The 16,641-nt window shown below is 38.1% G+C and overlaps 3 protein-coding genes across 5 annotated transcripts; 1 reads left to right on the forward strand and 2 right to left on the reverse strand.

Annotated features, from left to right (window-relative positions):
* The first annotated feature begins 4,275 nt into the window (after positions 1–4,275).
* Positions 4,276–6,437, forward strand: LOC130694043 (uncharacterized). Of its 3 annotated transcripts, none has more exons than XM_057517183.2 (6): positions 4,276–4,422; positions 4,492–4,781; positions 4,856–5,012; positions 5,082–5,217; positions 5,287–5,532; positions 5,627–6,437. In XM_057517183.2, exons 1-6 carry the CDS (start codon positions 4,300–4,302, stop codon positions 6,130–6,132), a joined length of 1,458 nt encoding a protein of 485 aa, XP_057373166.1. In that variant the 5' UTR covers positions 4,276–4,299; the 3' UTR covers positions 6,133–6,437. The 3 variants fall into 3 exon arrangements, 2 of the variants coding, with proteins under 2 accessions (XP_057373166.1, XP_057373167.1); XM_057517184.2 differs by having other exon boundaries at positions 5,296–5,532; XR_009421122.1 differs by lacking the exon at positions 4,856–5,012 and having other exon boundaries at positions 5,093–5,217.
* Positions 6,438–8,013: 1,576 nt separating this feature from the next.
* Positions 8,014–12,077, reverse strand: LOC130694042 (death-associated protein kinase 1-like). The gene is made up of 6 exons (XM_059495786.1): positions 11,849–12,077; positions 11,251–11,765; positions 11,064–11,188; positions 9,722–11,005; positions 9,527–9,651; positions 8,014–9,465 (listed from the first exon to the last, which is right to left on the reverse strand). Exons 1-4 carry the CDS (start codon positions 12,019–12,021, stop codon positions 10,193–10,195), a joined length of 1,626 nt encoding a protein of 541 aa, XP_059351769.1. The 5' UTR covers positions 12,022–12,077; the 3' UTR covers positions 8,014–9,465; positions 9,527–9,651; positions 9,722–10,192.
* A 2,887-nt stretch (positions 12,078–14,964) lies between these two features.
* LOC132088087 (putative ankyrin repeat protein RF_0381) lies at positions 14,965–16,613 on the reverse strand. The gene is made up of 3 exons (XM_059495787.1): positions 16,494–16,613; positions 15,722–16,428; positions 14,965–15,499 (listed from the first exon to the last, which is right to left on the reverse strand). Exons 1-3 carry the CDS (start codon positions 16,566–16,568, stop codon positions 15,103–15,105), a joined length of 1,179 nt encoding a protein of 392 aa, XP_059351770.1. The 5' UTR covers positions 16,569–16,613; the 3' UTR covers positions 14,965–15,102.
* Positions 16,614–16,641: the final 28 nt, after the last annotated feature.

Genomic DNA, 16,641 nt, shown 5'->3' on the forward strand with positions numbered 1-16,641 from the left:
ACGTATACATTAATATTTATCTAGTGTATAGTAATTTTTAAAATCCAACGCCATAAAAAAATTGTGCTTTACGTACGAAAACGTTAAAACTTAAAAATCTGACAGCGTCGATTATGACTAGTATGTGATGTACGGTGCCAAACTTGTCAACAAATTTTGTGAATCCGAAAAGTGAACTGAATATTCATATGAAATAACAGTAGGGATCAATTAACAATTATATGGCGCCATCGACGGGGATGCAGCAATCACGACCCAATCGCCCAGTGTAAACCAGATAGTTCATCGATGGATGTGCTGCGTTTGAATGCAGTTCGTAATGGAGGAAGGTCGCTGCTCCATTTCCAAGTTAGTTTTTAGATATTTATTGTTCTTTCGTTTTGCATGTATTACGCACAATGACATCTCAGAAAGGCCAAGATCTCTACACCTCCCCTCTCCCAGTTATTTGGCTTTTTTCCCCAAACTTTTGAAGGCCACACTAGGAATAGGAATGCTGTATTTCTCGGTAGATGTCTGCTCATTTAAAAAATCATGAAATCAACTGTACACAAACAGATCATTTGGCTGAAATCAAATGGGCAGACATTGCCAGTGATATAATAGGAGGGTTTTAAAAACTTATTAAAATACTAGTATTATTGAATGGCTATGCTGTTCATGTGAACGACACCCTTTAACAGTCACCACATTTTAATTTTCCGTCGTCAGAGCGCATTGCATCGGCTAGAAATGAGTTATGATTCAAACAAGTGCTTCGTCGAATAGTCTTCTGATTTTGCCAATTCGCAGTTGGATTGTAGTTGGATGCAAATAGTGGAGCGCATTCATTCCGTATTTGTCCTTTGCATTCTTTCTACTAGATCAGGCGAATAGTAACCAGCAAAAAGTTTACGAAATTCGTTTTATTTTTCAGTCAATTAAAAAATATTCGATTGCCAAAGTTGCTACTCCCTAACTTAAAAAAAAATAATATTACCTTTTTCTTGATGGATTCCAGTTTTTCGACGACTTCTTTCGAACTAATTCTTTTTTCCGGATCGTGTTCCAACATTTTCGTTAGTAAGTCATCCGCATAATATTTGCGCACTTCGGCATCAATTTCTAGAATTAAGCAACCAAGTGTTCATTATTAGAAGAGTCAGATAGTATGAAAGTGAATTGGAATTACTCTTCATATTCACCGGATCTTTTCCCATTATGTTCTCGTGAATTTCATACTCATGTGAATGTCTCATTTCGCCATCTGACTTCAAAAACAGCTGATCGAAAGTGGCCAAACACAGGCCCAATTCATAGTACATGGTAACACGGTTCAAAAACAAAATCAAATCATTGTGATATCGTATTGCAATTCAAACCAATCAAAAATGTCCTACCTATACTCATCGTCACTTCATCGTTACTGAGTTCTTATCAATGCCGGGTTTGTGTGTCGGTTTTCATTAATAGTCTCTTTAAAATTTCGTTTCAGGGTTTTTCAGCGTTGATGCGTCGACATTTCATGGCACCATTGCTGCCGTATTGGTGTGTTTGCCGTGATTTTGCATCGAGCAGCCTTCGTGAATACATCCCTCGGGTATTTATGTTGAATTGCTTTGCCTTATTCCCGATCGTCACGCCTTTCTCCCTATTTAATGGTTAGTGAGGTGCCATATTCTTGAAAGAGATATATTACATTGCCACGTAGGAAGGAACTAAGGTTATTTCTGCCTATGGGTTGTGCCATAAGTGATGGCAACAATTTACGATTATATTTTTTATTGTCCAATTAATGTTTTCGTGCTTGTTTTTTAGCAGAGTTGGGGTGGTGTTTGGTGCCCTTGTAGTGAATTCCACACCTCACCCTGATTTTGGGTTTTGCTTTGGCGTTCGCGTAGTGGCCGAGTGTTGTTGTTGGCGTCGTGTTGGTCACTTTTCTCCCTTGCTTCTTGTTCTGTTGTTCGAGTACTTATTTCTATTACCACCCCAGGCTGAAGGACAATGTTGTTTGGTTTCTATAATGGCGTCAATTACCTTCACTCTATAGCTATTATGTTTTCTTAGTAATGAATTCCTCCTGTTTCTATTCAGAATCTGCTGTGGCGATTATCTGTCGACTGTTCCTTGTTGCTCTGGTGTTAATTACGTCTTAGGAGTCCCCTGGCCTATGATGCTGCCGCCGAACTGTTTGTTTTCACGCTTCAGGTAATGTTTTTTCTTTATCGTGCTCATCTGTTCCGCCGAAAAATTCGCTTCCGCACTTCAGGTAATAATCTTTTATGGTGCTGATCTGTTCCAGATGAAGGGTCAACTTTCAGGTATGACGATTCGAATCGAAGGCTTGTGCAGAGCAGAGAACTCACTTCAGATTCTTTTTTAATGGCAGGCTGTTGGTTTTTAGGATTGAAATTCTTGCTGGAAACTGAGCATGATGAAATAATGTTTTCTTGAATTCTTTTTAATTTTACCTTATATTTCCTAGTTGACGATTCTCCTCAATACAAAACTCTGTTAAGTGACATTGGTTTGGCGAATGCAACGCTGTTTGTTGATTTCTTAAAAATTCAGCAGCTTCAGAACCTGATTTCTTAATCATTCGAAATTCTTAAATTCAATTTGCAATATGAAATTCAGACCAACATTTCATATTTCCATCGCCATCTTTTTCCGATTAATTGTTTTATTTGGTTCATAGCTTGTGTTGGCAATGCTGTCGAGAAGCTGGAGTGGGGGGTAAAAAAAGCGCCAAACTGTGCTCACCAACTGATGAGTTACATCATTGCCATTTTAACTGATATCCACAAAGGATGTGCTATGTGTCGCTTTCTACTCGTCTCTATTTCTGTTTCCGTATTATAAGGGTTTCAGTGTTGAAGACAAAAGCTTTCAGTCGCAATCGGCTGACAAACAATTTAGTGTTCAAATCAGATGATGTATCAAGTGTAAAGAAAAACGACGATGGCAAGTCGGTCAGCTGATTGAGAGACAATTGGCGCCCTCGACGGGAATGCAGCAGCCACGACCCAATTGTCCAATGTAAAGCAGATAGTTCATCGATGGATGTGCTGCGTTTGAATGCAATTCACAACGGAGGAAGTTCTCTGCTCTTTTTCCAGGTTAGTTTTTACATATTTTTTATTTTCTTTCAAGGCATGTATCAACGCACAATGACATCTCAGAAGGGCCTAAAATCTCGACTCGCCCCCTCAGTTGTTTGGCTGTGATTTTTTTTTTCAAATTGTAACCCTTTTTTCCCTTTTATTGATTTGCGAGAGATCCTTGAAAATGATGTAGTGTAAGAATGCACTGATTACGTCTTTTTTGCGCCCATTCACGGTCAGCCTTAATAATAATAACACTTGTATGAAGAACTGAGCAACCATTCACTTACGACCTTATACATATACGTTGACCATGCTTTGCACAGAAAGCATTTTACGTTCAAGCAGTTTTAGGCGGGAAACTCACAGATAAAGATGTGCTCGCCGCCCAACACATTTAGAAAGTTATCAACAAAATTGACTATTGGCTTTAAATTTATAAATGATATTACACTTAACGGAAAGCTAAAACCTTCAAAATAACAAATTACCGAATAGTTTTCCTGATTCCAAAGTGGGGAAGCCGAAATCCGCTCTTGCAGGGCCAGGACAATGTCCTGAACGCGTGTCAGCCATTGGCGACTGGTAGTTCATCACTGAGAGTTGAATGCTCTCCATAGCTAAGCAATTAACCGTGCCAGATGTCGCCATTTTTGGACGATTTAGAAGGGAGGGGAAAATGTTGCCAGCTGTCAACTAATATTTGTTTCATTTTTATTCACATTTACAAAATATCTTCAATACGTATACATTAATATTCATCTAGTTTATAAAAATTTTGTAAATCCAACGCCATAAAAAAAAATGTGCTTTACGTACGAGAACGTTAAAACTTAAAAATCTGACAGCGTCGAGTATGACTAGTATTTGATTTACGGTGCCAAATTTGTCAACAAATCTTAATTAATTCCAGAAAAAGGAGAATAGAATGTTGATGGTAAAGATTAATGAAGGTCTATCATTCTTGATTTATGGAATAGTTTCACAACGGCCTTGAGACTTGCTTTCGCAATCTGGAAAATGCGCTGCAACTAAGAAGAAATGACGTTTGCGCTATGTCTCGTAGATAAGATCAGATAAATGGATTCTTAAGTTACCACTGCAACTGACCTCTTTTTTTTTTTATGAGTGTCGTTTCATAACACCATCTAGGCATTTAAACTAGTTTATAGTTTACTCGGTATTTCATTCTAAGCCGCTGTGCGAAGGCGAAAGGATGGGACATAATTTATCCGGGACGATTCGATCATTTCTTCTTATTTTGGCGCTGTCTACGTGCTATCTCACGGCTGCTCCACCTGATCTGCAAACAAGAGTTGAACAACTTGAGAAAAACTATGTAAGTCCAAATTCATATCTTTTCTTACTGCATTAATTCATAATGCATGACTTACCTGTTCGCTGAAAGGTCGAAATTAAAGAACATTTGAAAGCTAAAATTATTGATTTGGAGACGAAAGTCGGGCGACTGGAAGCCAAAATTGAAAAACAGGATTCACTTTTGGCTATTCTCGAAAAAGGACATGACCCTTTGAAAGATAATGTCGTTATCAATCGACCCCGTCGTCAGATCGCAACTAATCGTACTTGCCAGGAAATCAGGGACGCAAATCCGTCGCACTCCTCCGGCATGTACTGGATTGATCCAGACGGACAAGGCATCGGTGATCCACCAATCCACGTCGATTGCACCTACTGGTAGGCGAGGCGGCTGCATAAATCTGGTGGTATCTTATATCTGATAAATAGTGGCGGTGGGCGGATACTTTCAGGGGCGCAACAGAAATTTTGCATGACAGCGAGTCGGAAATGAACATTGGAAATTGCACAGAGCCCGGATGTTACTCGAGGCAAATCAAATATAACGCAAGCGATAGACAAATCCAAGCGTTGATTCAATTGTCTCTCAAATGCTTCCAATTCATTGGCGTACTGTGACCAAAGCTCAAATTTTATTTTAATGATCGTTTGTTCTAAAATTTGTGATTGACGATGCAGTATTATTGCAGAAACTTGCCATTGAAGTACAACGGGACCGTCTATGCTTGGTGGATCGACAAAGACGGGAAAAGGAACGAGTTTCCCAGTTTGGAGAATTGCGACAACCTCGATGACACTGTAAAGTTTGAATTAAGTACGAGAGTTTTATTTATTTGAATTAAAAAAAAACGAATTGACAATTGAAATCGGGGCTGAAATCTAGATTTCATAGGCGATGAAGATATGTTGCCTGTCACGCGCCTCCATTTTAGCAATCCCTTTAAGGGCTCCGGCAAACACGAAGTGAGCCGGTTAAAATGTTTTGGTAAGGTAAAAACGCAGCCAATGCCGAGATCGTGCGACGATTTGCAACGGATGGGACACACTCTCAACGGTATCTACTCAGTCAGGAGAGCTAAACGAATAGAAACTGTTTTCTGCCAATTTGATAAACGACCTGATGAACGACGTAGGTGATATGTATTCACGTCTTTGATTTGATTAACTGTCATTTTGGTAGATCTGCAAAAGGAGATATGTCAAAATCAAATTCTTAATTTCAGAATTCCAGGAGAGGATCGGATATCAAAACATAAAAACAAAGCCAATATACTTCAACGTACAGAAAGACAAGAATTTTTCGAAAAGAGACGTTCCGCTTCCGTTTGAGATTACCATCGTCAACATTGGAGAGGCCATGGATTTGCCAAGCGGCGTATTCACAGCACCCGTCAAGGGAACTTACTTCTTTTCCTTTGCTGGACTCGCGCAATTTCCGATGCTTACAGGTCCAGATCCAGTTCCAGTGCAAAGGGAACTAGGCGCCAATCTTTATAAAAATGGTGAAAGAATAGCAATCAGTCAGGTTAATATAGGCTACCTCGTATATCCGGATAATCGAAGTCCAATCACCCTTCAAAGTACTGTATCTTTGCGAGCTGGAGACAAAATATGGATCCAGTTAAGTATTGGGATCAGTGGGGGGTTTCTATACGACGAGAGGCATGCGGAAGTGGACCAGGGTTCACACACGCATTTTAACGGGTGGCTTTTGGAAGAAGAAATCTAAGTAATGCAGAGGTTTTCCACACCCCAATGTGTGCCAGCAAATACTACGACCACAAACATAAAACATCCTTCAATCCCATTATCAATGTACGTTCATGTCTCTGTAGGGACATTATAGTCTTGCAAACAGCAATTACCTGGCTGTTTTGCCAACTGCACATGTGTGAATCTCATTCTATATGATTGCTGAACATGTTTTTGCCATCGCTGCTTATTTTCAGGATTGATTTGCGTGATGGAAACTGAGTATGATGAAATAATGTTTTATTTTTATTTTTACTTTATATTTCCTAGTAGTCGATTCTCTGCAATACAAAACTCTGTTCAGTAACATTGGTTTGGCCAATGCAACGATGTTTGTTGATACCTTAAAAAATCATCAGCATCAGAAACTGATTTCTGAATCATTCGAAATTCTTAAATTCAATTCACAGTATGAAATTCAGTTCAACATTTCATAATTCCATTGGCATTTTTTCGCGATTAATTATTTTATTTTGTTTCTAGCGTGAGTTGGCAATGCTGTCGAGGAACTGGAGTGGGGAGGGTAAATAAAGCGCCAAATTGCGCTCACCAACTGATCAGTTTCACCATTGCCATTTTAACTGACAGCCACAAAGGATGTGTTACCTGTCACTTTCTACTCGCCTCATTTTCTGTTTCCGTATTGTAAGGGTTTCAGTGTTGAAGACAAAAGTTTTCAGGGACAATCAACTGACAAAAAATTAAGTTTTCAAATTAGATGATGTATCAAGCGTAAAGAAAAACGGCGATGGCAAGTCGGTCAGCTGATTGAGAGACTATTGGCGCCCTCGACGGGAATGCAGCAACCACGACCCAATCGCCCAGTGTAAAGCAGATAGTTCATCGATGGCTGTGCTGCGTTTGAATGCAATTCACAACGGAGGAAGTTCTCTGCTCCATTTCCAGGTTAGTTTTTAGCTAGTTTTTTTTATTTTGTTTTGCATGTGTCATCGTACAATGACATCTCTGAAGGGCCTAAAATCTAGACCCCTCTCCTCTCCCAGTTATTTGGCTGTGATTTTTTTTCAAGTTGTAACCGCTTATTTTTTTGTTTTCCTTTTATTGATTTTCGAGAGATCCTTGAAAATGATGCAGTGTAAGAATGCACTGATTACGTCTTTTTTTTTGCCTATTCATGGTCGGCCTTGTCTTCCAGTCCTTTTTTTTTTGCCATGTTTCGCCATTTTGGGCTCCATTTCTGCTTCGATGTCGCCATAGAGTGAGGTTTGACATTGCATTGTTCGAACTGAAGAACAATGCAAGGGGCCTGCGTTTGCCAGAAATGGGGAAACAGGTGGCTTGGCAGAATCGTTTGAAAAACAATCACTCTTTCTTGCCGACTTGATTTGATTGATTTTTCGCATTTTGTTCCCAAACTTTTGAAGGTCACACAAGGAAAAGTGGCATTTGCTCGGTAGATGTCTACTCGTTTAAAAAATCGTAAAATCAATTGTATACAAGCAGATGATTTGGCTAAAAACAAATGGATAGAATAGTATAGCATATAGTAGGAGGGTTTTAAAAACTTATTTAAGTAATTGTATTATTAAATGGCTGTGGTGTTGATGTGAACTACACACTTTTTCAATTTGCTAAATCTTTATCGGTGTATACAGCCTTTGTCAATGCTTTTTTGTTTTTACTTGCTTTTACTTTTTTTTTTCTTTTTTTAATGGTTTGCTAAATTGCAACGCAGCTGGCAAGAAAAGATTTGATTGTCAAGTTTGACGGTCGTACTGTTTTCACGTGAAAATTTCTTTCATTTGACTAGCGGAATTGTTAAACGATCGCAGTTAGCTCTACCGGCAAAAGCGGTTTCTCATTTGCCTTTAAGATGACGAAGAAAATTGGGGGTTTTTATTCACCATTCGAGATATAATTTTTTTATTGTTTATTAAGGTTCTTTATTGCTCTGATTGTTTTCCTGAATGAGCTCCATTACAGTTTGCTAGAAGCTTGAAATGAAATGAACTACTTATCCAATGAGAGAAGAGGCTTGTTGAACCGATATTGAATCACTTGTTTTTTGCTTTGATACTTTCTTTTATTTTAATGTCGTTTGCGCACATAGAATTTATAAATTGTCGAATGAGTCGCAATCAACATGGCTAAAGGAGTCATAAATTGATAAGACTCTATGACGATGTAGTCTTTATTTTTATTTTTGAAAGTCCGTCGGCCTGAGCAATACACCCAAGAAAGCGGGATTTTTGAGTTTTCAAGGAGTAAATGGCAAAATTATTCCGAGTATACAACAGTTGCCATATTTTATTTTCCGTTAAAGTGCATTGCATCGCCAAGAGTCATGATGAGTCATGATACAAACATGAAGTGCTTCGTCGAGCAGTTTTAGGATTTCGTCCTTGTTGCTAATCTTATCATTATCGCGTAAATAACTTTGAGCATTCCTTCCATCATTGTCCTTTGCATTCACATCAATTCCCAGTTGGATTAAAAGTGGAATGGCGTCAATTAAATTAGGGTTTGAATTTGATCCACACAAATAATGGAGCGCATTCCTTCCATCAAAATCCTTTGCATTCACATCAATTCCCAGTTGGATTAAGAGTTGAATGGCGTTGATTAAATTTGGGCTTGAATTGAGTTCACACAAATAATGGAGCGCATTCTTTCCCCATTTGTCCTTTGCATTCACATCGATTCCCAGTTGGATTAAGAGTTGAATGGCGTCAATTAAATTTGGGCTTGAATTTGATTCACACAAGTAATGGAGCGCATTCTATCCATTATCGTCCTTTCCATTCACATCAATTCCCAGTTGGATTAAGAGTTGAATGGCGTCAATTAAATTTGGGCTTGAATTTAACCAACACAAATAATGGAGCGCATTCCTTCCCCATTTGTCCTTTGCATTCACATCGATTTCCAGTTGGATTAAGAGTTGAATGGCGTCAATTAAATTTCGGCTTAAATTTGATATACACAAAAAATGGAGCGCATTGCTTCCCCATTCGCTCTTTGCATTCACATCAATTCCCAGTTGGATTAAGAGTTGAATGGCGTCAATTAAATTTGGGCTTGAATTAAACCAACACAAAAAATGGAGCGCATTGCTTCCCCATTTGTCCTTTGCATTCACATCGATTCCCAGTTGGATTAAGAGTTGAATGGCGTCAATTAAATTTGGGCTTGAATTGAGTTCACACAAATAATGGAGCATATTCTCACCATATTTGCCCTTTGCATTCACATCGATTCCAAGGTGAATTAAGTCGTTGATTCTTCCAACTAGATCAGCCGAAGTGTAACCAGCAAAAAGTTGTCGAAATTCTGTTTCTTTTTCAGTCAACTAAATTGGTGAAATTCACAATTGTTTACGTTGTTAATTCCTCACTTACAAAAAATATTACTTTATTCTTAATGGATGCCAGTTGATTGACGACTTCTGTCGAATTCATTCTTTTTTCCGTATCATATTCCAACATTTTCGTTAGTAAGTCATTCTCATAATATTTGCGCAGTTCGCCATCAATTTCTGAAATTTAGCACCCGATTGTTTATAAATAGAAGAGTAAAATAGAATTGAAGTTAAAAATTGGCATTACTCGTCATATTCACTGGATTATTTTCAATGATGTTCTTGTGAATTTCAGTTTCACTTGAGCCGAATAAATGTTCTCCCTCCAAAAAAATATAACCGTAGACAATGCCGAGAACGAACACATCGCTCTTGACGGTGCCCCAAAACTTATTATTTTTCACGTTTTGATCGTTGTTGAGTTTTTCCAGCACTTCGGGTGCGTACCAAGTTCTCGTTCCTCTCACTCCAGTCCACGAGTGAAGTCCCTTTTCGTTTACGGATTTGGCCAGTCCAAAATCAGACCATTTCATTATTATATTTTCATATTTTCCAGGCTTTCGCATAATGAGGATGTTTTCCGGTTTAATGTCCCGATGTATTAAATTCTTTGAATGGATGTATTCCAGGCCTGTGGCTAATTGACGGAATATTTCGATAGGAGGTAGTATACGTTCGTTGTATTTTTTGGGATTATCCTCCTTCAGAAAAAGTTGATCTAAAGAAGCGACACATAATTCCAATGCGTAGTACCTTTAACGCGAGAACGAAAAAAACAAATCAATTTTGGAATCATTTTGTTATTTAAAGTCATAAAAAAAATGTCTTGCATAAAGTCGTTGTCCGTTTCATAATGAAGAAGTTTGACGATGTTCGGATGATCCAATTTTAGCATTGCGTCTTCTTCTCTTTTGTCCACATGACGCATTTCAACTCTTTTGACTGCAACTTCACGACCTCCGAACTTCCCTTTGTTTACCATACCAAAGCCACCTTCCCCTATTGGTTGTTGGCGGTCGAACCAAATTTTCATCTCTTTGTTAAATTTATTTTGCGAATAATAAAACGCATTCCATCCAGCGTTGTCCGGCAGCATCATATCCACTCCGAATTTAGTCAAAATACCAACTGCGTCGACTAAATTTGGGGTTGAATTGTATCGACATAGATAATGGAGCGCATTCGATCCATCGTCGGTTATTGCCTTTGCGTCGATTCCGGATTGATTCAAGACTTCAATTCCGTTAATTAAGGTTTGGCTTGAATGGTATCGACACAAATAATGAATGGCATTCATTCCATAGTTGTCCCTTGCATTCACGTCGACACCGCTTTTGATTACGAGTTGAATTGCGTCGGTAAATTTTGGGTTTGAATAGTTACGACACAAAAGATGGAGCACATTCGTTTCGTCTTTGTCCTTTGCGTTCACGTTAATTCCGAACTGAATTAATTCTTCTATTTTTCCCGTGAGATCCTCTCGCGAATCACGCCCACACAGTTCAAGCAATTCTTTTTCTTTTCCAGTGAGCTAATTGATAAATTGACATTTGCATACGAATGCTCGACTTGCTTTAAATTCATTATACCTTATCCTTGATCGACTGCAATTGAATGAGAACTTTTTCCGATGTTATTCTTTCATTGGGATCGTTTCTCAACATTTTTTCGAACAGGTCATTCTCGTAACAGTCGCGCAATTTGCCATCCATTTCTAGGTATAGCAATCAATCTTTTTATCAGAAAATAATATCATTATAGTATATCAGGTATTACTTTGCATGTTAATGGGATCTCCTTTAACTATGTTTTCGGCAATTTTATTTTCGATGGAACCGTAGAGATGTTCGCCATTCAAGAGTAAATTACCGAAAACAAGTCCCATTACAAACACGTCGCTCTCGATGCTTACTGGATAACTGGTTTCATCTACATTTCCTGTAGGGCTTTTCTTCTTTTTTTTTTTCAATCGAAGCCACTCGGGGGCTAACCATGCCTTATTGCTTCTGATAGGACTGGTTTGCTTTGCTTCACTGACACTTCTGATCAGTCCAAAATTTGTCCATTTGAGAGTTATCTCATCTTGGCCAGCAGGTTCCTCCGCAATCAGGACATTTTCTGGTTTGATGTCTCCATGAACTAAATTATTTGAATGGAGGTATTCGAGACCAGAAGCTAATTGAAGCAAACCATCGATATGATGGGGCATACGTCCCTTGTATTTTCTGGCATCATCCGACTTCAAGAACAGCTGATCTAAAGTGTCCAAACACGGGCCCAATGCATAGTACCTGGTAACATTTTAACGAAAACAAAATCAAATCCTTGTTGATATCGTACTGTTCTAAATTCTAAAAAATAAGAAATGCCCTACAAATAGACATAGTCACTTTCACGCTCATGAAGTTTGACGATGTTTGGATGATTTAACTCTAGCAAAGCTCTTTCTTCTTTACTTTGGTGCCTATGATGCACTCGAAATTTTTTCGTTTGAACATCGCCAACTCTGAACTTTCCGCCAAACGCTTGACCTGAACCATCCACCATATTTCCGATGCTCGCCAAATACTGAATAGTTCCGCAATGTTACAGTTTTTCAAATGACTTTGTTGCGATGGCTTCCGTTCAGACCTAAGCAAATGACCAACGCCTTTACTTGATAACGTTTATCTTGAACCTGACAATACTGTGTAATCTACTGACCAGGTTTATCGGTAGTGAAACGCGTCTCTTACACAACGATTCGAGAACAACAAAAATTAATGATGAACTTTTCGATCCTGAATAAGCATGGCATTCCTTTCGCTATGATTGTCTCTATAATATTAAATTCTCGATCACCCTTTCCTTATTTTTATTGTTTTATGCGGCTATAATTTGTGGTGGTTTTTGGATCTGAAATATTGCCATTGTTGGTTGTGGATGTATTCATCATCTTTGTATTACCATGATAACAATGTGTTTATCTTCCTGGTGTCATCACCGAAAATAGGCCACTACCCGTATCGATGACCAAGTGCTTCCCCCAACCCCCTTTTCGCCTTTGTTTGCTTGGTATGTATTTTTGTTTTGCTTTTGCTGCTCCTGTTAACAGGAGACGTTCCTCTAATTTAAATTCACGATAAAACATTTAACTGTTTCCGTTAATCGCGTTTCGACAAAATGAACTGAATTAACCGGTTAATCATTTCATCACATTGTTTTCTACGTTGTGGATCTTTTCTACACATTTTGACTATATTACAAAAAGATTGCTAACAGTGTCAATCAGTTTTCAACTTGTTGACGTCAGTGCTTTATCTGTAGCAGCTAACTAGGAGCAATAACGCGATTTTTTAACTTATCAGCCGGGAATTTTCTTTTAGCCAATTCATCCATTATCTTGACGTGTGTTGACGCGTTTTGGCCCCCCCCCCCCAAACCTGATGAAGCATGAATAGCAGACGGGAGTGACACCTCATGGTCAAGTGCTTTACGACAACAGGATTACAGCCAATGAAACGTTTGACACCCAAGCCATCAGAATCATGGATGCGTAAATACTTAAAGAAATGGTACGTATCTATTCTCTATTTTCTTGCAAAAATAAAAGGTCTTCAAAGAGCTTTATTAAAATGTTTAAAAGAAGTCTTTTAAAATTAATTTTTCCGTTTTCTTTTGTAAAGTTTTAAGCAATTAGGCAACGTCTAGTTTGTGTGAAAAAAGGAGAAGGGGTAACAAAAATTTAAGTATATAAAGCCGTCTGACTACAAGTTTTAAACGTATTGAATCTCGCTGTGTCTATCTTAAAGACGTGGATCGTTTGGTCATGACTCTGATTTATAGGTTAGTACATTTTTTTAATGGTTTCATTTATCAGTCAGAAGTAACAATTTGAAAATTATGTGTAAGGTGTTTATATATGTGATCAATCATCGATGTGATGGAGTTACCGATTGTGTACGAGTTCGTGATATAAACTTCATGAGTGGTAAAGCCAGTATTTATCATTATTTTATCATTTAGTGCAGGACTAACTAGAGAGAAAGAAGAAAAACGGCGATGGCAAGTCGGTCAGCTGATTGACAATTGGTGCCCTCGACGGGAATGCAGCAACCACTACCCAATTGTCCAATGTAAAGCAGATAGTTCATCGATGGCTGTGCTGCGTTTGAATGCAATTCACAACGGAGGAAGTTCTCTGCTCTTTTTCCAGGTTAGTTTTTACATATTTTTTATTTCCTTTCAAGGCATGTATCAACGAACAATGACATCTCAGAAAGGGCCTAAAATCTCGACTCGCCCTCTCAGTTGTTTGGCTGTGATTTTTCTTTTCAAATTGTAACCCTTTTTTCCCTTTTATTGATTTGCGAGAGATCCTTGAAAATGATGCAGTGTAAGAATGCACGGTTTCTGCCTTTTTTTCGCCTGTTAATGGTCGGCCTTGCCTTCCAGTCCTTTTTTTTCTGGCCACATTTCGCCGTTTTGGCGCCATTTCTGCTTCGATGGCGCCATAGAGTGAGGGATATCGTTGACATTGTATTGCTCGAACTGACGAACAATTCAAGTGGCCTGTGTTTTGGTTAGCAATGGGGAAACATATGGCTTGGCAGAATCGTTTGAAGAACAATCACTCTTTCTTGCCAGCTTCATTTGATTGATTTTTCGCATTTTGTTTTCCCAAACTTTAGAAAGTCACACTAGGAAAAGTGGCATTTGCTCGGTAGATGTCTGCTCGTTTAAAAAAATCGTAAAATCAACTGTATACAAGCAGAGGATTTGGTTGAAAACAAATGGATAGGATAGTATAATAAATAATAATAAATAAAATAATTGTATTATTAAATGGCTGTGTTGTTGATGTGAACTACACACTTTTTCAATTTGCTAAACCTGTATCGGTGTATACAGCCTTTGTCAATGTTTTTTTTGTTTTTACTTGCTTTTACTTTTTTTTTGTTTTTGTTTTTTTTTCTTTTTTGAATGGTTTGCTAAATTGCAACGCAGCTGGCAAGAAAAGATTTGATTGTTCGCGAGATTGTCAAGTTTGACGGTCGTACTGTTTTCACGTGAAAATTTCTTTCATTTGACTAGTGGAATTGTTAAACGCTCGCAGTTAGCTCTTCCAGGGTAAAGCGGTTTCTTATTGGCCTTTTAAATGAAGAAAATTGGGATTTTTTATTTATCATTCGAGATATTATTTTTTCTTTATTATTATTTTTTCATTGTTTTGTGTTCTGTTCTGATTGTTTTCCTGTATCAGTTCGTTTAGAGATTGCTAGAAGGTTGAAATGAAATGAGATACTTATCCAATGAGAAAAGAGGCTCTTTGAACCGATATTGAATCACTTGACTTATCCTTTAATACTTTCTTTTATTTAAAAGTCGTTTGCCCACATCGAATTTATAAATTGCCGAATGAGTCGCAATCAACATGGCTAAAGGAGTCATAAATTGATAAGACTCTATGGCGATGTAGTCATTATTTTTATTTTTGAAAGTCCGTCGGCCTGTGCAATACACCCAAGAAATCGGGAAATTTGAGTTTTCAAGGGGTAAATAGCATAAGAATTCAGAGTATGCGGCAGACGCCATATTTTACTTTTCCGTCGTTAAAGTGCATTGTATCGCCTAGAGACGAGTTGTGATTCAAACAAAAAGTGCTGCGTCGAGCAGTTTTAGGATTTCGTCCTTGTTCCTAATCCATTGGTTATTGCGTACATAAGTTCGAGCATTCTTTCCCCATTTGTCCTTTGCATTCACATCAATTCCCAGTTGGGTTAAGAGTTGAATGGCGTCAATTAAATTTGGGCTTGTGTTTGATGAACACAAACAAAGGAGCGCATTCATTCCATCATTGTCCTTTGCATTCACATCAATTCCCAGTGGGATTAAGAGTTGAATGGTGTCACGTAAATTAGGGCTTGAATTGTTTGCACACAAATAATGAAGCGCATTCCTTCCATCATCGTCCTTTGCTTTCACATGAATTCCCAGTTGGATTAAGAGTTGAATGGTGTCATTTAAATTTGGGCTTGAATTACATCTACACAAATAATGGAGCGCATTCTGTCCCCATATGCCCTTTGCATTCACATCAATTCCCAGTTGGATTAAGCGTTGAATGGCGTCAATTAAATTGGCGCTTGACTTTGAATAACACAAAAAATGGAGCGCATTCTGTCCCCATTTGTCCTTTGAATTCACATCAATTCCCAGTTGGATTAAGAATTGAATGGCGTCAATTGAATTTGGATTTGAAAAATACAAACACAAACGATGGAGCGCATTCCATCCGTCTTTGTTCTTTGCATTCACATCAATTCCCAGTTTGATGAAGAGTTGAATGGCGTCAATTAAATTGGCGCTTGAATTTGTATTACGCAAAAAATGGAGCGCATTCATTCCCCAAATTTCCATTGAATTCACATCAATTCCCAATTGGATTAAGAATTGAATGGCGTCAATTAAATTTGGATTTGAATTATCTCTACACAAATAATGGAGCACATTCCGCCCTTCTTTGTCCTTTGCATTCACATCAATTCCTAGTTGGATTAAGAGTCGAATGACGTCAATTAAATTTGGGCTTGAATTTGACCAACACAAATAATGGAGCGCATTCCTTTCCCAATCGTCCTTTGCATTCACATCAATTCCCAGTTGGTTTAAGAGTTGAATGGCATCAATTAAATTTGGGCTTGAATTTGATCTACACAAATTATGGAGCGCATTCCGTCCTGAGAATCTTTGCTTTGCGTTCACATCAATTCCCAGTTGGTTTAAGAGTTGAATGGCATCAATTAAATTTGCGCTTGAATTTGACGAACACAAATGATGAAGCGCATTCATTCCATCATTGTCCTTCGCATGCACATCAATTCCAAGATGAATAAAGACGTTGATTCTTCCAAGTAGATCACGCGAAGGGTCACGCGCACAAAGTTGTCGAAATTCTTCCTCTTTTTCAACCAGCTAAATTGGAGAAATTTACGATTGTTTACGTTGCTACTTCCCCACTTACAAAAAAATAATATTACCTTTTTCGTGATGGATTCCAGTTGTTTGACGACTTCTTTCGAACTAATTCTTTTTACCGAATCGTTTTCCAACATTTTGTTAAGTAAGTCATCCTCATAATATTTGCTCAATTCGCCATCAATTTCTAGAATTAAGCCACCAAGTGTT

This window comes from Daphnia carinata, chromosome 6 (assembly GCF_022539665.2).
Source record: "Daphnia carinata strain CSIRO-1 chromosome 6, CSIRO_AGI_Dcar_HiC_V3, whole genome shotgun sequence".
Classification (NCBI taxonomy): domain Eukaryota; kingdom Metazoa; phylum Arthropoda; class Branchiopoda; order Diplostraca; family Daphniidae; genus Daphnia; species Daphnia carinata.